The 21,796-nt window shown below is 46.0% G+C and overlaps 1 protein-coding gene across 1 annotated transcript in view; it reads left to right on the top strand.

Moving 5' to 3' along the window:
• The first annotated feature begins 9,118 nt into the window (after positions 1 to 9,118).
• The window catches only part of LRRC1 (leucine rich repeat containing 1), a 103,189-nt gene continuing 90,511 nt past the window's right edge, over positions 9,119 to 21,796 (top strand). The window contains exon 1 of the mRNA XM_087777107.1: positions 9,119 to 9,364. Coding sequence (XP_087633233.1) covers positions 9,206 to 9,364 — 159 coding nt within the window. The 5' untranslated portion in view covers positions 9,119 to 9,205. The remainder of the gene's footprint in view (positions 9,365 to 21,796) is intronic.

The following is a 21,796-nucleotide window of genomic DNA, read 5'->3' as shown; positions in this document are numbered from 1 at the left end:
CTCCTGTCAGCCTACGCCTCTGCGGGGTGTCTGGATGAAGTGCTAAAAACTGGAATAGAAATAATGAATGAAATACTTAAGTAAAATGTCCAGGATCAAGATCTGTGTTTGCATGCTGGCTGAACAAATAGTGGGCATTTCATAATGCTGAAAGCCGAGCAGTATCTATGGTGGGTGATGGTGCTTCCATGCGAGGATTCCCGCCAGTGGGCAAGACCAGATGTATATTGCACACTGGTGTCAGCTGCAAAAAGCCTGTTTTTTGGGTTTGTGTCCAACAGAATCACCAGATTCTTTTCTGGTCCGCACATTTTCAAGTGTTTGCAGTCATCTCAGATCTTCTCATAATCAAATTAATTTCAATACTTTCTTCAAATACAAAACAGTCTTAACTGAGGACATTAGTACCTGGTGAAATCTCTTCTCTCATAAAATGACCTAGGATAGGATAGGATAGAATAGTTCAGTTGGAAGGGACCTATGACAATCATCTAGTCCAACTGCTGGGCTGGCAGAAGTTCCTTGCAGTTGGGAGTTTGCTAAAGGCAGGCCAGGGTCATGCTCCAGCCCATTTTGCTTTCCATTTACTCCTTCTATTTGCCTGCAGAGCTTCTGAGGTGCCTGCATGAACTTCCCAGTTCACCACAGTATGTTTATTTGCCAAGTGTTTACTTGACCTAAATTATTTTGAAAACCATCATTTGTGACAACTGTAGCACAGGCTTTACAGAACTGGGTAGCTGGTTAATAGATGCTGTAACCTGGATGTACAAGCTCTGCCATTTGTTATCAACAATATAAGCAGTTATTGTCTATTTTATTTATTTTTTAATGTCAGCTGTTTTCTTAAACTATATTTTCTTCTAACACCCAGAAGATTGAGCTGTTGCATATGTCCTAAATTGCTAGTTTACCTTTTGGTCCTCAACATAATGTCTCTTCAGAAAGGTATTTAATTCTGAAGACAACTGTGCTTCTCATTGAATGGTTACATCATACCTGGTAGCTCATTGGATTCAGAGTCTGCCTTTAACACCAGTTGTTACTGTGATGCAATTAAAGGCAGCAAAAATATTTTACCTGGTGCAGCTGCTTGCTACAATTTTTCCATTCAGCTTTCTGAATAAATTCCAGTTACACTTCCTTTATCCTGGGTCTGATTCCTTAAATAAGCAGCTTTCACAGTCTATCAGTTCCTCTTGCTCTGAGGACAAATGTCAGAAATTTCCTCATTCTTTTTCCTGAAGATCAATAACACTTTTCTAACATCGTATTTTAGAATTTGAAGAAAAAAAATCTTCTATGGTAAAAGTCATTGAAGTACAGCTGTCTAATTAACATGCATTATATGAGCTAAATAACTATGATAGGAAATTAGGGAAGAGTAGACTCAACATTAAACTTGCATTTATGAATATCAAATGTGGAATTTATAGCAACCTTCCAGTACCTGAAGGGGACCTACAAGAAAGCTGGAGAGGGACTTTTTACAAGGGCAGGTAGTGATAGGACAGGGGGTAATGGGTTTAAACTGGAAGAGGATAGATTTAGATGAGAGATAAGGAAGAAATTCTTCACTATGAGGGTGGTGAGGCACTGGAACAGGTTGCCCAGAGAAGTTGTGGATGCACTTGAACACTGGAAGTGTTCAAGGCCAGGGTGGAGGGGGCTTTGAGCAACCTGGTCTAGTGGAAGGTGTCCCTGCCCATGGCAGGGGGGTTGGAACTGGATGATCTTTAAGATCCCTTTCAGTCCAAACCATTGTATGATTCTATGAATTGTATGTGTGCGTAATTGTAGGGAAGACCCCATCTGATTACTCTAAGGACATTAAACTTCCCTTACAGCTAAGATGAGAGGAAGAAAGAAATCAGGAACCACATGCCAATTAAAAAAAAAAATTTTTTTTGGAAAAAATTATGAGCGAGTCAAAATATTTTTCATTGTTGCCAAATTTACATTAGCCCCAGTGCTAGCTGCTTCTGCTTCCCATCAGTAAAACATTCTCCAGGTCCATCAATCAAACCTGACATGATGGGCCATAAGTATGCTCCTGATAGGAGCTCTTGACACGCAGAGTGATGCTCCTCATTGCTGCCCTTGCGCTGACACAACCCTGCACCAGCCCAGCTTCCCCAACAGAGATGGTGTCTCCTCCTGCCCCTCGCAATGCTGGATGCAACCTGGCTCAGAGCCCACTGCAAGCTGGCGGTCTCTCGTCATTCAGACGATAAAGATCATGAAATGAAGGTGTGGCTTAATGCCTACCAAAATCCCCAGGCTGGGCTGGTAGGCAGGGTGACTTACCTCGTGCTAGTATCTGCCTTTTCATTTCATGCCAAATCCAGCAGTGTGGTTGTCTCTGTTGGCCATGGGAAACAGAACACCAAACTACAGGCAGTCAAGTGGTATTTAGCTACATCATGATGTTGATTTGAAAAAATAAACACAGACCTGAACTTGTGTCTCTACTTGTTCTCTTCACGGTGGTTGGAGAAACAAAATTTGCTGCGAGAGGTTGTATCTGGTTGTATTGGACCAGCTGAAAATAGCGGAAACCTGAAAAAAATGTTTGGGGCTCAGAATCTATCCATCAGCTGTAACAGCCAGCCCAGCAATTGGGAGGGAAAAAAAAGAGAGAAGGGCAAAACCCCATCCCAGCCACTGGAATATCTCTTCTCCTTACCTGCCAGAACCCATCGCTTTGTTCTTCTGGCCAAAGAAGATGATGAGTGTCAGCCCTTGAAAGCTGGTGTGAAATAAGAAACCATAGGACACAATGCAACCACGTACTACTGGCCACTCCTTACAAACCAAACTGAAGCAAATACGATTAAATCAGAGTAATACCTCATGTGATTACAGCTCATTGTGTTCAAATAAAAGCTGACGTTATCGTGAGCGATTTGTTTGGGGGTGGGGGTGGAGAGGAGAAGAGAAGCTATAGCTTTTGCTGCGTGATTGCTATTTATAACGCTGTAAAACCACAGCGAATGTGTTAAATGCAATGCAACGAGCACGTGCTCCTTAAGCTTGGTATTATGGCAATAATAATTCATTGCAACTCTTAGATGTGCCTTTATACTAATAATACATTAATATTATTCTATATCAGTTATTTCAGACATACGAAACCTTTGTAGATGTGGCACTTGTGATGATGTAACCATAATTTGTAACTGTGTTTGTAGCTCTGTCATCAATATGGGAACACTTTATAGTCACATCTAGCTGCTGCTTTTACAACCCCCTTCTAAACAATTTAAATAAAAACTGAAGAGTAAATGTGACCGGAGTCCTCAGCCAGCAAAACTGAGAAAAGAGAAGTATGTCAGTGCTAATTAACTCCAGCACCCTGCCAGGCCCGGCTCTCAGCGGCTCCGCAGGCTGCAGTATGCTTACTGCGGGTTCAGTAGCATTCCCGCTTAATTTGGTCAGAGGGGGTGGGTAACGACGCTTCCAGCAGCAATCGAGTGCTGGTTAGGTTATTATCCCCCAAACTGGTCCTATTGCCTGTAGTACTTGGGTCTTTCTCCCTTCTTCGCCCTCTTCTTGTTTTGTCCCGGCTTCTCTGTGCTCTGTAATTGCGTCTCTTTCTCTCTGAAGAGGCTCGGGAAATCTGACTGGGGGAGGGAAGAAGTCCCAAACGCAGGAAAGGCTTCAGGAACTTGGCTTGCTTTATTTTTATTATTATTATTCATTGTATTTTCCCTAGTGTTATTTTAAGTGGGTTTTGAACTATGAGCTTTATAAACGACTTACTTAAACTGTGCTGATGCTAAAAACCTATTTCCAACCATTCTCTTTTTTTTCTCTCTACCCCACAGTGTACTTTACTGTCAAGGTCCAATGCTGAATATTACTGCTTTCTTTGTAGCAGCACTAACCTCCTCTGCACTCACCCAAACCCATGGATATCCTTGCTTTAGGGCTTTTACAAGAATCTCAGCTTAAAACTTGGTGTTGTTTGCTTGAATTGCCTTTCGACAAGGCGGAAAGCAGCCTGTCCGAGCCATGCCGAGGAGGGAGTGCTGCAGCGTGACCTTGCTCTTGCTTCTTTCAAACAATAACTTCCAGGAATATTCCTGAGATCAGCCCAGCATTATCTATATTTTACATTTCATTGTCTGAATTCCTTAAAAGTCACATAAAGCTAATTTTTTGTTTGGGAGCACACAGGATGATGGTATCTAGAAAGAGAAATAGAGATTTTCAGCACTCTTGCCTATGTACCCAGACCAGACTGCTAGTGACTGAGGGATGGCTGTTTGATAGACTATAAGACATTAATTTTTCGGTCACGACCTGTCTCCCAGATTTCAGCTATGATGTGACTGTACACGCAACTGGTACCCCTGCTGTCATTGCCAACAGAGAGCCCTGGGAGCACTGAACTGTTCAGCAGGGCGATCCCTTGCATGCAACACATCCCCGCTGGCAATCCCACGCAGGAGAGCTTGCTCTTCTCCTGCTGTCTGTGTGCTGCGAATAACTGGGGGTGCAACCTTTGGTTATATGCACCTTAACGCCGTTTAACGGGGGCAACAGTGACTGCCACAAAACCTGATGTGCGTTGCCTGATCACAGTGCGAATGGCAGAAAGAAATGTGAACTGCGGTATCACGGCGAGAGCAGACTTCATCTGTTCCCCTCCGAAGCAGAGTTGGTAGAAGTCTGACCTTGTCCACCCGAGGCCAAAGAAAGCGGCCTGCCAGGAAAGAAGCACGAAGCTGCTCCCCACACTCATTCATTGCTCTCGCAAAAGAGGTAGTGGCATTACCTCTCTTACAGATTTCGCACAGCTTGAAGGCTCCTGGAGTTGCTGTGAGAGTCTTAAAAATAATATTAAGTTGTCCCAAGTAACTAAAATTCAGCCAACCAATATATAAAAGTACTAAAATACTTTTAGAAGTACTGAAAAGGAAAAAAAAAAGTAGAAATGGGAAGACTTAAATAACAAAGCTCAAAAAAAAAAAAAAAAAAGAGGGTAAACCAGACCAAATGGTTATCAAATGGCAGTTCGGAGCCAGGTAATCCCCTGCAGAACTGGGAGAACGGCAGACCTTATTTCCTTCTGCAGGCGAGCCACGCCTTGCCTTGCCGTGGCAATGTGTAATGCAGCAGGACTGCTGCTGTCAGCGAGGGCAATGCTTCTCCTGCCCCTGGGGGACACAACTGCCCCAAGTAAGAAGTTTGTTAGGTAGGTGTTAGTACGAACCCTGGCAATTTGCTGTCCTCCTCTGCTTGCTCGCAACTTCTCCTGCGTGCCTCGTTATAGCTTCTAGCTACTCTATTGTATCACAATTCTCTTCTCGCACCCTTTTCAAAGACGTCTCCCACCAAAACTTGCCCTGACATGAGGTGACTCTTCTGGCCACACAGGATACAGAATTCGTCTCTTCTTGGTTCAGGGAAGGGTTTTTTGTTGCTGCTATTTCTTAGTGCAGCAAAACGATAGAGACCGGTAACTTACTACACTGGCCAAAGCTGAACAGGTTTACTTGCTCAGGATGATGCTTTTAGCTGTAAGAATACTATTTCCTCAACAAAGGCGCTGGTTTGCCTTTTGGCCTCCTTGATGCCCATTTCCATACCATAGTCTCAGGCTATATCTTCAGGGGTGCAGCGGACCGGGGCCACTAGCACTAATCTGATGTCCTAAGCTCCCAAGGATTTTATCAAAGACCCTATGACAGTAGCTGTCCATCTCAGAGAAGGGGAAGAAGCTCTTTATCCTCACTTTGAATGTCAGCTGATGAAGGCAGACCTCATAAATAAATATTAAAGCTCTCTTGCCATCACTTTGTCCCCTGAACTCCCTGATACTCATGAGAAGCATGCAAATAGTTTGTCTCATCCTTCATTGAAGTACCACAGCTCACCTCACAGTCACTGTCACCCTCTTGTTACTGTCTAGACTTGTCACAGTGAGAACTAGTCATGAGACACATGACAGCATCTGCAGAAGTGACACCTCATGCTAAACATCATGTCCGTGTCACGCAAGAAAGGCTCAAACTGTTTACAAGCCTCCAAGACAGATCAGCGTGCTGGGATCTGAAGCCCTCTCTGTCTGGAGGGCGTGCTGGGCATTTCTCCCAAACGGCACCGAAGATGGTGGGACGGAGAGCACCACAAGCTGGCGTGAAATCCCTCCCACAGTGGCCACCGCTGGAGGTCTTGCCTGGTGTCAGGCTCAGCTGTGGGCCAGTGTGGACACTTCCAGCCGAGCAGAAGATGTACAGGAGGTCCTGAAGTGCTACTCACAAGCCTGTTCTTAAGAGCTGGAGCTCAGGAGTCAACCTGTTCACCCTCCCGTTTGGCAATTACCCAAGTCATATTGTTCTTCAATTTCAGATGCTTTCATGCCAGCCCATCCCTACGACGTAGTCCTATATAGGACTGCACGTCCTATGCACAGTGGGGCAGTCAGACACAGCCCTCCCTCATTCACCTGCCCTGCAGCATGGCTCCCCTGCAGTCCCGCTTCTCCAGGGGTTTCTCTAGGAAGAAAGGCACTGAGGAGCTGTCATGGTCACTGAATTTAGGCAAGGCAATCTTGGTAGCAGATCTCACTTGGTCTCTGCTGGGAGCATTGTGTTCCCTGTGTCTGGTTCGAGACTCCCCATGTCAGAGCTTGGGTCGGAGCTGCCATGAGAAGCTTGATTTTCTGAACCTGGCCCCTCTGCTTGCCCGCAGGGAGGACCAGCCTCACCAGCAGCTGGGAGAAGCGTGCTGGCCGTGCCCAGCTGGCCACCAGCTGGGATCCACCAAGCGTGATGGCGATGGTCCTCCTCATCTCCACCTCAGATCTGCGGGCCCGCCTCCTGCATCCCTCCCTTCGTCGAGCTCTGTGCCGGTGCACGACACGTTTGTTTGATGTTCTCCTGTCTTGTAGTTATCTAATCTCCTGCCCCGGGGCTGGGAAGGCCTGAAAGCGCTGGTGTGTGCCTGCCCCGTTTCCGAGCACACGTGAACACATTTATGAACGCTCCCTCCCTGGGTACTGCAGGAGCTGAGGAAGTCTTCTCCTCAAAATATTGTAGATACATTGAGAACGCTAATCTCCAAGCCCTGCTCAGAATACCATTAGGTAATGATCTCTCTCTCAAGTGCAGGATGAAAAAGATCAACTGCAGCTTTCTTTTTGCACATGCTATAAATGGTTCCTACACTTGTAGAGGATGAAAATTACGTTGGAAACCCGGTTATGGTCCTCTGAGGTGAAATGCTGATACCTTCTCTCCAAAATACATTTTTTCATCGCGGCATGGTCAGAAATCAGATCATTTCCCGCGGCTTTCTAAAAAACCACGTCAGTTCAGTTGTTATCAGGTCGGGAAGATTTACAGTCCTTTCCCCACGGGCCAGCAGATTTCTTTATGTACTTTATTGAGACATGTTGGGAGGTTCCACATATTTTTTGTAACTCCTGGACGTATTGATTGAAGAAAGAAACTGTTGGTTCTGACATATTTTTTAAGGTACTTATCAGAAAATGGTAACCTTCTAAAAGTTTCTTCTTTTATAGGTCAGCGAAAAGTAATAGTACCCAACATCCTAAAATGTCCTTTTTAAAGCCAACAATAGGCAGATCACTGCAATTCCCACAGAAATTAAACAAGTGTAGCTTGCAAGATTTATCAGCTGATTTAAGAAAAAACAGCAATAAATACATTGCAATTTTATAAGATTAAGTATAGTCAGTACCGTGCAGGGATTGAAGAACAGAGACGACTACAATAAACTTCCCCCTCTCCCCTATTCCCGTATCCGCACCCAGTTATAATTATGCAAGAAATTAGCAATATTTCAAGAGCAGCTCTGATGTCAAGTGCCTGTTTTCAAGAGTATTTTTATGTCACTGTGTAGATTACAAAATTGCTGTTATGCAACCGGAGAGAGGAGAGCCTCTGAAACGGTGTCGTGCTGTCAGCGCTCGGCACGTCGCCCCGCTCACAGGGGTGCGAGGTGTGGGGCTGCTGGAGCCCGCAGCCGGCAGCCGCAGGCCGGGGGCTGCCGGTGTATTTGCCTTCTGGCCTTACACTCAGTTCTTTTGAAAGTGGATTTAAAAAACCTGATTTCAGGAAGCCTCGAGGGCAGTATATTGATTTTTTTCTTTATGCCACAGAAATGTAGTTGGAGAGCAAAAACATCATCCAGGGCCATGGTACCTAAACAGCATTCCGTATGTTTTATTACGTTACTTTCCAGATAGCGTCGTGTTCCAACAATCAAAAAGAAAATGTTGGAGTAGTCTGCGCACACCCCCGCCGGGCGATGTTTGCGAGCATCTCGGGTAAGGAACAGGACGCCCGAGAGCAGGTACCGCGGTGGCCCAAGCCGGCGCACGGCATTCCCGGCCACTTCAGACCCCGAGACACGGCCTGACCGAGAGCAGACCCGTGCGTCCCCGCACCGCGGCCCGCAGCGGCGGCGAACCCCCCCCGGCGGCCGCCCGGCAGCTGCGGGGGGCCCCGCGCGCCGGCACCCCGCGCCCCGCGGCCGCAGCAGCCCCCTGCCCCGGGCAGGGCTTCACGCTTCCGGCCGGGGGAAGCGCGGGGCCAGCGCGGCTTCCCCCTCGGCAGAAAGTTCTGCGGGCGCCGCCCCCGGCTGCCCCGGGGCCGGGCGGCGCCGGGCGGGGGTGCGGGCTGCCGGCCGCCTCCCCAGGCGGGCCGGCGGGCCGGCGGCCCGGGGCCGGGGCCGGGGCCGGGGCGGGGCGGGGCGGCCGGGCCCGGCCCCGCTGATGTCAGCCGGGACGGGGGAGGAGGGGAGGGAGGGGAGGAGGGGGAGCGGGAGAGGCCGTCCGTGTTCCGGGTCAGGCGCGGGAATGCGCGGCGGCCGCCAGCAGCAGCGCTGCGCCCGGCGCCCCGCGATGCCCCTGCGGGGAGGGCAGCGGCCCGCCGAGGAGCAGTAGGGGGGCGCCCCCCGCCCCGCTCGGCTCGGCTCGGCTCCGGCTCCGGCTCCGGCTCCCGCCCGTTGTTCTCCCGGGGCCGCCGCGCTCGCCCCGGGGCCGCTTCCCGCCGCCGGCGGCGGCGCGCTGGATGCGGGTTGCCGCCGCCGCCGGCTCGCCGGGACCCGCGCTGCGCGGCGGCGGAGGGGGCAGCGGCTCCCGCGGCCGGCGGGGAGGAGGGGGCGGCGGTGAGCGGCGGCGCCGCCCGCCCCGCGGCCCCCAGCGGCCCGGCGCCCCCTCGGCGGCGGGGCGATGTTCCACTGCATCCCCCTGTGGCGGTGCAACCGCCATGTGGAGTCCATCGACAAGCGGCACTGCTCGCTGGCCGCCGTGCCCGAGGAGATCTACCGCTACAGCCGCAGCCTGGAGGAGCTCCTGCTGGACGCCAACCAGCTCCGCGAGCTGCCCAAGGTGAGCGGGCAGCGGGGGCGGGGGGCGGCGGCGGCGGCAGCCCCGCACCGGGCCGGGCCGGTCCCGGCCCCGCCGGCGCCCGGGGCGGGGGGCGCAGGTGAGCCGCCCCGGCAGGTGCCCGCCGAGCTCCCCGGCCCGGCGCCGGCGGGAGGAGGCGCCGCCGCGCCCGCCCCGAGGCTGCGGTGAGGGGCCCCGGGAAGCCCTGGGGGTGCTGCGGCGTCCCGGCCCCGCTCGGCACCGCCGGCCGGCGGGGGTGACCCCAGGAGTTAAAGGAGGAGCTGGAGTCTCGGGTTAGCGTTTGGCCTTTCGCCGTGGTTTGACGGTAAATGAGCTTTCACGAGCAAACCCTGGAGATCCGCGTCCTAGGGGAGGAAAAGTGCTGTTGGGAGGGCAGGGGGGCTCGGCCTGGAGTCACAGGATGTGAATATACGTTGTGATTAACGGTCACGTCATCGGAATTACGAGGCCTTGGGAGGTATTGAACCCTCCCCTTTTTCCCCCTTTCGATAGATACTATCTGCTCTGTACATGGGAAAAAAACAAAACCCTCTAGCAGGTAACAGCGTTCCCGTTTGTGCTTCCCGCTCCTGGAAACTTCGGCATGCAAAACATGAGAGGCAAATAAGCTTTTTCTTTTTCTCGCTCTAAGTCGTGCACAGTTGTAAGCGTTTTGCTTCTTGCGTGAAACACGTAGCCAGATTTTTGTGCATAATGCCTTTTTTGTAGTATTTTCAAAGGTGAATTTACTTTCAAATTAACATGGTTTTGAGACGTCGTGCTGGTACCTGCCAGCGTGACTCGCTGGCTGGCACTTGCTGATTTTGCTAGAGAAACTCCATCAGAGTAATTCCAGCAAGGCAGTGTTCGACTCCGCGGGCGCCGAGCGAGCGGCAGGCGTGATCGACGTTTAACTTGATGAAGGAAGGGCATATTTCAGGGCTTCCTCTTTAAACTTTGGACGCCTCAGAAGCCTTCGTGAGTTGTGGTTGGTAGAGTTTGACACTGGAGGGGAAGCGTTACCTGGAAGCTGCACCCTAGAAGCGTGTGAACTCTTACTAACTTGGAATCCAAGAAACCCAACGCACCAGCCAGAGAAATTTTCAAAAGCACCTTTGTTTCTACCTGAATCAAAGTTGTTCTGTTCCTACCAAAACCTAAACAGTCTTGCTTTTCTTTTTTTGAGCTCAGTTCTCTCACATAAACTGGTTTTTCACTCTAGCTAGTAAGGGTAATCATGGTGGAGAAGTTTTCCTATAGACAGTAATAAAGATGTTTGGTTGAACTGACGTATTAAATTTGGCTTTTTCTTTTGAAAATCCTAGGCACAGGTTTGCATCTTGTCGTGACTGAGCTCTTTATCCTTCTGAAGCAGAGCAAAACTGGTTTACATAGTCTCCGTGTGGGTGCTATTTTTACTTCCAGCAGTTTCTACGGGCTTTGTGCACAGACTAGACTCAGGAGTCTCCTTCTTTTTGTACTAGACTTTTCTTCTTTGTGTTGACTTTCAGGCTCGTACACTTCTTACTGCAGGGATACTGAATGTGCTTGTGACTGAAATCCCATTGAGACCTGTGTCTCTCTGGTTTTTTTTTTTGTTTGTTTGTTTTTTGTTTTAAATAATAAACCCCCCACAAACTGGTTGCTGTGTACAAATGTGAACGATGGTGTTTGTGGTATGATATGGTATTTATTTCTGTAAATAGAGTGCAACTATTCATTGTTTCTCCTCTTCCTTGAATTGTAATAAATGAAATAGCCTGTGATGGCTAAAAAGACCGCTTCTTCCCATTACTTACATATGAGTATGTATTAAGTTCCATACATGTAAAAATATCTGGGGGGGTAAAAAAAAAAAAAAAAAACAACAAACCAACCCAGGCTCCTTGGCATTGCAGTGGAATAAAGCAAAAGTTGAAGTTAGAAAGAAGATTTTATAAGACTTTTTTGCATGGATCAGATTACAGGAGTGCCTGAATATACTGTAGGAATACGTTTGTGGGTTTTTAGCTGGACTAGGAGGAATCCGATGAAATACAACCGCAGAGACATACTTGTAGTATCTGTCCCGAGTGCTTTGTGCCTTGTCAGCAGTGCAGGAAGGCATTTTTATTAGGGCTTCCTGTACAGACCTATGAACTTGCCTTGTCAGTTCCTTATTAATGTTTTCTGATAAATGGAATATAGTGCCATCATCTCAGATAAGTGTTGGCTCCGCAGGAGTTTCGGGTACGAAAATACAGCTGCAATCCTGGATGTGAAACTAATCTACTGAGGCTGGAAGCAGATGGGAAGAGCCTCGTTTAAAATTGATACCAGCAAATAGTTTTAAAAAGTTCTGCTGTAGGAATCTGGCTGAGGAGAATAGTGGAAGATCTCTGTTTGGAAGGTAGCTACAGGGTACGTTGTTTATTCCCCTTCGTATTACAAGGGTAGTGTTGATGCACACTACAGAGACAGAATTGGAAATAAGTACAAAAAGCAGGGGTACACCATACCTCTTGCAGGGCAAACATGAGGGAAATCATTACGGCATATAATTAACAAACTGTTAGGTCAGCATAGATCTTAGTAGTCGTTACGCCCTTAATCTAGTGTAATGCATTATATTAGTTTCCTCTCTACATGCATAAAGGCAGTAACACAAAAATCAAACCGTTTTGGGGCTCAATTCAGGCCTAAACAAGTCTTGTTTAAGTCTCAGTGGCCAGCTAGTTAGATGTTTTCCCGTACTTGATGAAGTCCTGAAGTTCACAGTGATCTGTGCCGATTCTTGATGAATCATCTGTAGGCTGTGCTGATGCCGTAATACATCCCATAACACTGATAAGGTGTTAGTGTCACTGAGATGGTTGTGATCCTCCTTAGGAAATTGCTGCTGTGAAGGCTCACCTTGAAATAGTGAAGCATCGCCCCATAGACTCTGTGACTTGCAGCAGAAGTTGCCATAGTTGGATGGACGAGGAAGGCCCCAGCTCTGCTGCCCAGGTCGTCATTCTGTGCACTGGTAGTTCAGACCTCATCTTCCCAGTGCTGGTTGGCAGGTGTGGTCTGAAACGGCTATTACAGCAGACATGAGGTCTTGAAATACTTCTTCTCTGAAACCAAGCAGATGTTGGTGAGTTCTTCTCCCAGCTTTGCCATGCGGCAAGTCTGAGACAGTGATGATGGCTTTATCTCTAGACATCTGCTTTCCTTCCACTTTTCATCCCTTCAAACGTAAAGCTTTCTGAGGCAGATAAATATCAGCAAGTGGCACGTTGGAATATGTGAACTCGCTGCACTTTTCTCAAGTCGATGGGGCAACTTGTATTGGATGCACGTGCTTCCCATCTTCTCCCCTGTTTCTCCCTCCCCCCATTTCTATTAAGTAGCAATGAAAGGTGTTCTTTGGTTGGTTTGCTCCAATACACCAGTAAAAGAATACACTCTTAATATACCCTAAACCCTCCATTTTGAGGTACAGAAGTAGTCTTAGGCTTTGTTTAATCTGCAGTCTTTGCCAGCATACTTAAAACCTCTATTGTTCTAGAGGACAGTAGAGCATGGTGTATTAGGGTGTTGCCAAAAAAAACCCAACAAAACAAACACACACAAAAATCCCCTCAAAAGACAGAAGACAACTTAAAGAATTGCTGTAGTGTCTCGATGAGAAACGACTAGCAGAAAGACCCAGCAATATTGCTGCGTGTATGTTATGAGAGTCATCTGAAGTATCCTGAGGAGAAACAAGAAATACAATTGAATTATTTTAAAAGAATAACTTTGTTCATTTTATTTTTGTTGTGTTGGTTGACCGAAATGTATGGTAGAATTCCTCACCTCTTTCTAAGGGGAGAGGGGGTAGGAAGGGTTCATCTGGAAGACAGCTGAAAAGAAATGTCTGAGAAGCAGAGGGAGATGTCTTCACCCCCCATTATTTCCATTCCTCTCCTTGTTTGCTCCCTTGTGCATGAATGCATATGTGGACCAGGAAAAGAATGGGCTAACTCAGTTTCTCTGACCCCCGTTTCCCCTACAAATACCTTCGCCCCCCCTCCCCCCCCGCTATACCTGTCAGCCTCTCAGGAATACAAGTTAATAATTTATAATTGTGCAGTAACTTACAAATTTTTTATATAATTTTGCTGCTGCACAGGGGTCCTTTTGGTTTCCCATGTCAGTATACCGATTCTTTCCCCAGGTCTCCTTAACTGCTCTTCCCCTTCCTTTCTGCTGCCTCCCAGCTTCCCTCTTCTGCTCTTGCCCTTCCTGCAGGATGAGCCAGCCTGGTGGGATGTGCTGGAGGAGCAGGCTGTGTACTATTAAGCTGCTGGTGGTTTTCCACAATATTGAGGTCTCTGTAGCCTTTCTTGGCAGATGTGGCTGTCTTCCCACAGAACAGCAATTTCTAGCTGTCAGCATGCTTCTCACCACTTCTGCTTTACAAGACAAATTAAAGAGCTGCACCCTTTGGTCTCAAAAGGAAGGGCTTTGTACAGGGCCAATGGTAGAGTGTGGCTCTTAATTTGCTTAAATAATTCCTTGTCCTGTGTTGGATCCTAAGTGCCTTCTGTTGAATACTTAGTGTATCTGATTTGATTGGGAAAAACCATAGTATGTGGTCACCAGTGTGCACAGAGCAACTTAAAAATGTAGTTTGTGGTTTTTTTCCTAAACCTGGACCTTTTTATTTTCTTTAGGAGTGAAAACTTGAAGGCTTTTCCAACTCAAGCTGTAATGTGTAGTATATCATTTGCACACGTCAAAAACTATACTTTACCGAAGACTAGGCTTTCTGGCAAATTGCTTTTATAGAAGAAAATAACACATTCTGCATGATGCATTTCAATAGCTTCTCTAATGAAAAGCATCAGATAAAAATAAAATGCTTTCAATTCTATAGATCAGTCTGTAGTTGATGAAATGTTGTTTCCTACTCCTGTACATGAGAATTTAAGGGCCAATATATCCTGTCAACTTAATTTCTCTGTGCATGGAATTTGCAGTACAAAACTGGATCTCTGCATATTTTTTTTTCACTGGTAAAAAAAATAAAAATATCTTATGAACCTTTGAATGCAGTATTATATTTTGGCTTTTATATTAAATCACTAGCATTCTTTGCATTGGTGGGTGGTGGAAATAGCTTATAACTCTTGTTTTGCTGCTGTTTTGTATTGCTGCCGCTCAACTGTTTTACACAAAGGATAAAGACCGCTTTCCCGTGAGACTTTTTGCAGATGTTGTTTATGTGAAAACTCCAATGGCAAAAAAAATAATTCAAAATTTTAGGTATGCACTTAGTTTAGCTTAAGAGTCTGAATGATTTTTATGTGGTGTTTGTAAACCCAATCTGATGCAACTCTGAATCATTTCATTTCTCTGAGTTTACAGATTGTATCTTTCATCTGTAATTTTTCTTCTTGGTCTTATATGCTAAAGCTTCTCTGTGGAGTTATTTGATTGATGTGAGACCCCTTCCCCGAGAGGCCTGGTTAAACCCTGGCCTCCTCCTGTGTCCCGGTTTCTGTGCTAGAGAAGCCGATGATGTGCTGCTGTTTGGCATGCGGCTTAGGCAGTGTCGTATCTCTTTATTGTGTGTGGTGTTGAAATCCAGGGTGCTGTTACCATATCAAAATCTTGTGAAAGCTCCTTAAGAAAAAGTCCCTCTGTTCTTCCCATACCACACCTCTTTCTCAGGAAAAAAAAACCCAATTTTGCTGTTCTGCCATAGTTTCTCCCATTATGCAACCATAAGCCTGAAAGAGGCTTGCTTGGTCAATGGCCAGTAATCTGCTGTGGAAAGAGAGATGATATCATACTATACCCCTCTTTAAGTTTGTGCTTATAGGTTATAACCATCCGTTCTTAAGATGTAAACATCTAGAAGCTTTATTTCCTTTTTCAGATTTATAGATCTCATTGGGATGACAGAGATGTGGTGGGATATCCCACATGACTGGAGCGCTGCAATGGATGAATATAGGCTCTCTAAGAAGGACAGGCCAGGAGGGCAAGGACGGGGAGTTGCCCTTCATGTGAGAGAGCAACAGGGATATGTGAAGCTTTGCCTTGGGATGGATGATGGGCCAGCTAAGAGCAGGCTGGGATTAACGAGTGACGTTGTTTTGGGTGGCTGCTGTAGACTGCCTGATCAGGAAGAAGTAGTAGATGATGGCTTCTTCAGGTAACTGAAAGAAGCCTCATGTTTGCAGGCCCAGGTCCTCATGTGGGTTTTGAACCACCCTGACATCTGCTGGAAGGACGACACAGTGGGACGTAAGCAATCCAGGAGTTTTCTGGAGTGCACTGATGACTTCCTAACGCAGGTGATCAAGGAGTCAATGGACAGAGGTGCTCTGTTGGACCTCATACTTATAAATAAGAAAGGACAGGTTGAGATGCGAAGGTCGGTTGCAGTGGCTGTAGTGACTGTGAGATGATGGAGTTCAGGATGCTGAGAGGAGGGAAGAGGGCAAAAAGCAGCATCACAACCCTGGACTTCAGGAAAAAGACTTTGGCATGTTCAGGGATCTGCTTGGAGGTGGTGGGTAAGAAAGATGTTTATGCTGTCATTCAGAGGGACATTGACAGGCTGGAGAAATGGGCGAGAGGAATCTCGTGAAGCTCATTCAAGAGAAATACAAAGCCCTGCATGCACATTTTCCAGTACAGGCTGGGGGCCAACCATCTGGAAAGCAGCTTTTTAGAAAAAGGCCCTGGTTGACCTGGTGGACAAGCTGACCATGAGCCAGCAGCCCTCCCTCATGGGAAAGAAGGCCAACGGTATCCTGGGCTGCGTTAGGAAAAGCATTGCCAGGAGGTGATCCTTCTCCTCTGGGCAGCACTGGGGGAAGCGCACCTGGAGTGCTGTGTCCAGCGCTGTGCGTCCCAGAAGAAGAGAGTCATGGGCACACTGGACTGGGTCCTGCAAGGGGCCACAAAGACTGTTAAGGGCTTGGAGCATCTGTCATGAGAGGCTGAAAGAGCTGGGGTAGTTAAGCCTTGAGAAGAAAAAGAGTCATGGGATCTTATTGGTGTATATAAATACCTGATGAGAGGGTGTAAAGAAGACAGAGCAAAACTCTTCTCTGGGGTGCCCCCTGACATTATAAGAGGCAATGAGAACAGACTGAAACACAGGAAATTTTGTCTGAAATAAGAAAACACTTTCTTTGACTGTGAGGGTGGTCAAACATAGGTTGTCCGGAGACGTTGTGGAGTCTCCATTTTTGAAGATGCTCAAAACCTGACTGGACATGGTCCTGGGTGACATGCTCTAGGTGACCCATGCTTTGAGCAGGGGGTTTGGATGGACTAGATGATCTCCAGAGATCCCTGCCAACCTCAACTGCTCTATGATTCTGTAGAGGGCATATCAAGGATTTTACCTGTCTTTAGCTTTGATGTTTTTAATGATGCAAATAGAATTGTCATGGTTTTCACTGTTTATTCACCCTCAAATGTTTAAGTGCATTTTACTTTTAATATTGATAGCGCCATGGTGTTTTTGCACATCTTGCTGAAAATCCTTGAAAAAATACCACTGTATGACTCGAACAAGCATGTACTTCTAGTTAATATCAGAGAGAGAACTGTGCCACTGTGTGAAACTGCAGTAGACTGTATGCACACATTAAAGGTAGTTTTACTGAAAGTTTTAAGATTTTTTTTTTTCAGTATGACAAATGCTATATAAAATACTTTCTAAGAACACCTGCAACTTTACAATTTCAGTGTCTTGAGACTACTTACCTTTTGTAAAAACCTATTGTGAGCGTAGTCAATTAGTCCTAGTGTGCAATGCATGCTTGAATTGTTAAAATGAATAATGATTTGTAAAGAAGCATCATTGGATCATTATATTAAACATCCCTCTAAGCATGGAACACTGTGTTGAAGGATTCAAATAAGCTTATTACCAGATAAATATCTCTAGTTTTTCTGCTAGCTTCCAGATTCTCTTGTTGTATTGCTTAAGACTTGAAGAAAATACTATGCCTTTTGACATCAAATTTGAAAGACCACAGCCTGATGGGAGCAGAGAGAGAACTTAGTCTGGTGTCCCCTACAAAGTCTGACTTCCCTGTTAATGTCCCTGAGATTGTTCAGAAGATTTTGAAGTCTGCTTGGTTTCAAATATTTTCTAACGGCAGTTTTTTTGTAGTAACATTGAGTTCTACTGATTTTTGACCTCAGCTGGAAGAAAGTAATTAGGTGGTTATGTTTCAATACCTTTAACATTTTTTTTCTGTAACAGGTGTATTGTTGTAATAAGTTGGTAGCATCCCCTTCTCTGTGTGATGTACACAGATAGGACAAGGTTTGTAGGCAGAGATTATACAGCTGCAGCTCTAAAATAAATTTTAGGATTATACATAGAGTTATTTTTCTAATTATATCAGTTGGTCTAAAAAAAGACATTACCTCCTGCCAACAGTTGTGTATGCTGGAAAAATGCATGCTACAGATTCATTAGTGAGATTAAATGTGGTTTGGTTTTTTTTTGTTGTTGTTGTTTCTCCAAATGGCAAATGCATTTAACTGCAATGAATCCATATTTTGTTGTAGCAGATGTTTTCTGGCCTCTCTTAAAGGCAGAGATAGTCCCTCCCACTGCTGTACTCTAATGGCTATGGCATCAAGTGCTCTTTAACCTTTGTTGCCTCTGCTTAATCGACATAAAAGAGAAAGTAAATCCTTGCCTGCCAGGAAACAGTATGAGGCAACCTGTTCAATGCATCGCTCGGTAGAGCAACGTTTTGATTCAGTGCTGCAGTGTATTGGTTTTTGAGAGTGGATTGTCCCCCGTTCATTTTTTAAAATGGATGGTAACAACCGAGACTAGGACGTGCAATTGGCCCATTGCTGACTGTAGTTCAGAAAATGGCAAGTGCTTTGAAAATAGGGGCCAGGAACGTAGGCAGGTAGATGCTGAATGCCAGCTTCAGTGAGGCGTCGGTTATCATTTTTGCTCTGTCTCCTGCAGACCCTTCCCCCACAACCTTTCTGCCTGGCTGATCCTTCGTATCAGGCTTTAAAGCATCCATTGGAGGAGGAGATAGCTGTTGCAACATCTGGTTCTGTTTAGGGTACATGCCCGTGAACTGTGATCTTTCATTAATACTTTCTCTTGTCGTGAAAGCTAGTAATTTTAATAATGTTTTGTATAGATTCCTGCTTGAATGTCTGCCCCTATGACGTCTTCCCTTAATATTCATGATGATAAGGTTGGTGTTAGGATGCTGCAAGACCAAAGTACAGCTTCAACATAGTCTACAAACATGGTCTGGGCATGTGAAACAACCTTTCACCATGCCAAAAATCTGTATCAGTTCTGGTTTTGCCGTGAAACATGTGGAGACAGAGACCTCAGATGCGTGGAGCGTCCATTTGCCATCTTGCCACCTAGCAAGCAGGCAGAGGTCTGCGTACCACGGTCCGTCACCAGCTGCTGCTGCATGTCCTCATGGCTTGAGAGGAAATCCATTAGCTGCTTCCAGTAATGCTTTGATACAGGGTCATCAACTGCATGAGGACTGCTGTGCTGCACTCTGAGTTAGTCCCTGCTCTCAGAAATCATTTCAGTATCTCGCTTAGCACTTTATTTGAAAATTAAAGTGTGTTTGGCCCAAAGGATCACGTGGGACCTGTATTTGTGAAACTCTGTTGCCTTCACCAGCTGTCTCTGCTCACAGGTGAAAGCAGGTCGAGTGACTTGGGCGGTCTTGATGTTGATAGCAGGCTTTGTTGGAGGTGCCAAGCTGATAACGCCCATAGTAGACGTCACTGGAGCCTGATGGGAGCTCGTTACACACTTCAAGGATCCGGAGAAGGATCCAGCTTCCTCAGAATTTCATTGTGCGACTAGTTAGGATGTGCTTCTGGAGGAAGGTGTCTGTTTTCTGTGCTCTTGCTGGTTTTCCTCAGTGCTCCTGCTCCTACTACTGGTGAGAGTCTCTGGGATGGATTTTAAGTCGGCGATATACAGGATTGCATCCTAGAAAGAGTTTTTTGCTTACAAGTTAGTTGTGGCTTTCGACTGGGGGTGCCTTGAGGCTTGAGTGGAGGGCAGGGTGCGTTACAGCTCGCTGTGAGTGTAAGTGTGGCCGTGGTTCTCATCACCTCCAGGCTGGTATGTACACTGGCTGAGTTCAGAGTAGAAGCAATGTCTTAAATCCCACCAGTTGGTTAGTGTAGGGCGTTGAGTGTCCTGTCCTCTTGGAATCCTTGGCACTGAGCGTTCCCTATGGATGGTCATTCAAAGAGTTAACTATCGATGACTTCTACAAAAGTGGGGTGGGGGAGGACTGAGGAAAAGTTCGCCCTTCCCTCTTCGCCTTTGCCCTTCTGACAGGCCGGGGGAATGCGTTTGTATGTATGCCTGTATCAGAGTCTGGTTATCGAACACATCCCCAGGAAGCACAACGCTTGAATTCAGTGCTGCTTCTGCCTTAATCCTTGTTGTCCTCGTAGCGTCCTGACCACCAAGCAGCGTGTTCGCCTAAAGAAAGGTCGGGCTTCCCCTGCTCTCTTGCTGAAGCCATGGAATGGTACAAGCAAAAAAAGAACTTCGAGGGGCCAAAAGCAAGTCATTGTGGACCTTGTTGAGGAGCTGGAGAGCTTTGTGTCAGGCATGCTGTGAGGTCGTTTCACGGATTTGATGCCTTATGTTGTTCACTGCTCTGCTTGCGAAAATCAAATTGCAGCTTCTGCTTGTGTTTGCCTGAAGAAAGACCTTTTTCCGAGGTCTTTCTGAGGCAGTATAGAAAGGGTGGGGGAAGGATTGGTTGCAATTTCCCTTATTTGGCGACTGAAGGAGGACACGTAGCTGATGAATGGCAGCGAACAAATAAAGTGAACGCTTCCCCCATTGATTTTTGTTTACAACGTAGGAGAAGAAAATGGAGCCTGAAGTAAGATTTGAAGCAGGAATGCAATTGGGAGTTGAACTATGTTTAAATTACTGTGTGTCGCTTTTTAATTCTAAAGCGCAGATACACTTTAGCTGGTCAGTTATACGTTTGGAAAATGGGTGAAATAAATATAGATGGTGTTTAAGAAACAGGACCTAGTAATGTACTGTGTCTTGGTAGTTTACTTAATTCTTGTTTGAATATAATACTGTAATTTCCTGAAGAAGCCTTAAAAGCTGAGGCAGCATGCTTATGTTGAAAATCCATATTGGTGTCTAAGGGAAACTTGACTTTAAAGCAAGTACTCACAAATTTTTAAGCTTGTCAGCAACAGCTCAAGTGCCTGCACCAAAGAAAAAAAAAATCTCTTTCTATCCTGTGTGAATGTAACTGTGAAACTGGGGTTAATTTGCAGTTTTCTGCCTCCTCTCCCTCTCGTTCTAATTTCTGCTGCTCATGCTGGTCCATCTTGAAAATTAGGCAGTGGATTTCATTAAAGTCTCCAATTTTAATTCTCTTTGCTGCTAGTAGTGGCTTTTTTATGGAAACATTTTGCTTAACACAGTAACCATTTAGTTATGCTACCTGTGCCAAATGGGTTTGGAGTTTGATGTGTCTCTAGTGCTGGAAAGGCTCTAGCAGTGAGATATTGCTCCTTCCCTTAAACAGCGTTAGCTGCAAGTAGGTCTTCGTGCCCTCCTGTGTTTCTTATTTCAATTGCCTATTGTTTTAATCTATTTCCATTTTTTTTTTTTTTTTCCCCATCAGGAAAGGTGCTGAAGCATTCAGGCAAGATTCTCGGGCATGAATGTTTTTTGTTGCAGGAGTGAACCATTGAAAGAAAGCCAGCAACGTGTGTTGTTTTGGCCACTTCTGCAGGAGAAAACCTTGAGTTTTATCAGTCCTACAAGTTTGGCTTAATTCTGTTAACTTTTATTTCTAGAATCAAGAGTGCCAGTTGTAGCGGTATTCTTAAAAAAAAAAAAAAAGTATAAAAAATGAGGACTGTGGGATCACACTGTCTGTTTATACTTTTCAGTGAGTCATGCACTTTTTTTTTTTTTTCCCCTTCCGTTGGCTGACATCGACCCAATTTTGTCAGAATGAAGTTTTTTAAAAAATACATGGCTGGGTGGAAGAGAGAGACTTGGTTAGTTTTCCACTGCGAGAAGAGCTCTATGCAAGATGCGTGTTCTTAGAAAATCCGTATGAGAGAAACCTCTATAAATTGTTTGATAGCAGGAAAAGCTTCAATTGAAGGTTGGGAATTGCCACTACATAGAAAGTTGTAGGCTTCTTTCGTGCTGATGCTCATGGAATTATTTGTCTCATTGAAGCACTATTAATTAGGCTGGCTAAAACTAAGCAGCATTAAAAGTGTTGCCAAGATACTCGTAGAGACGTTGGGTCTGCAATCAAAACCTGCTATTACAGCATGCTGGGTGGATGTGCTGCTCTGGCCAACAACCTCATTGCACTTTGGTTCATGTTAGAGCTTTTCAAATAGAGGCTGCACTGTGTCTGTTATATTGAATTA

This window comes from Nipponia nippon, unplaced genomic scaffold (assembly GCF_047370975.1).
Source record: "Nipponia nippon isolate SJK-2023a ecotype South Korea unplaced genomic scaffold, ASM4737097v1 scaffold_4, whole genome shotgun sequence".
Lineage (NCBI taxonomy): Eukaryota > Metazoa > Chordata > Aves > Pelecaniformes > Threskiornithidae > Nipponia > Nipponia nippon.
This window is presented reverse-complemented; position numbering and strand designations above follow the sequence as displayed.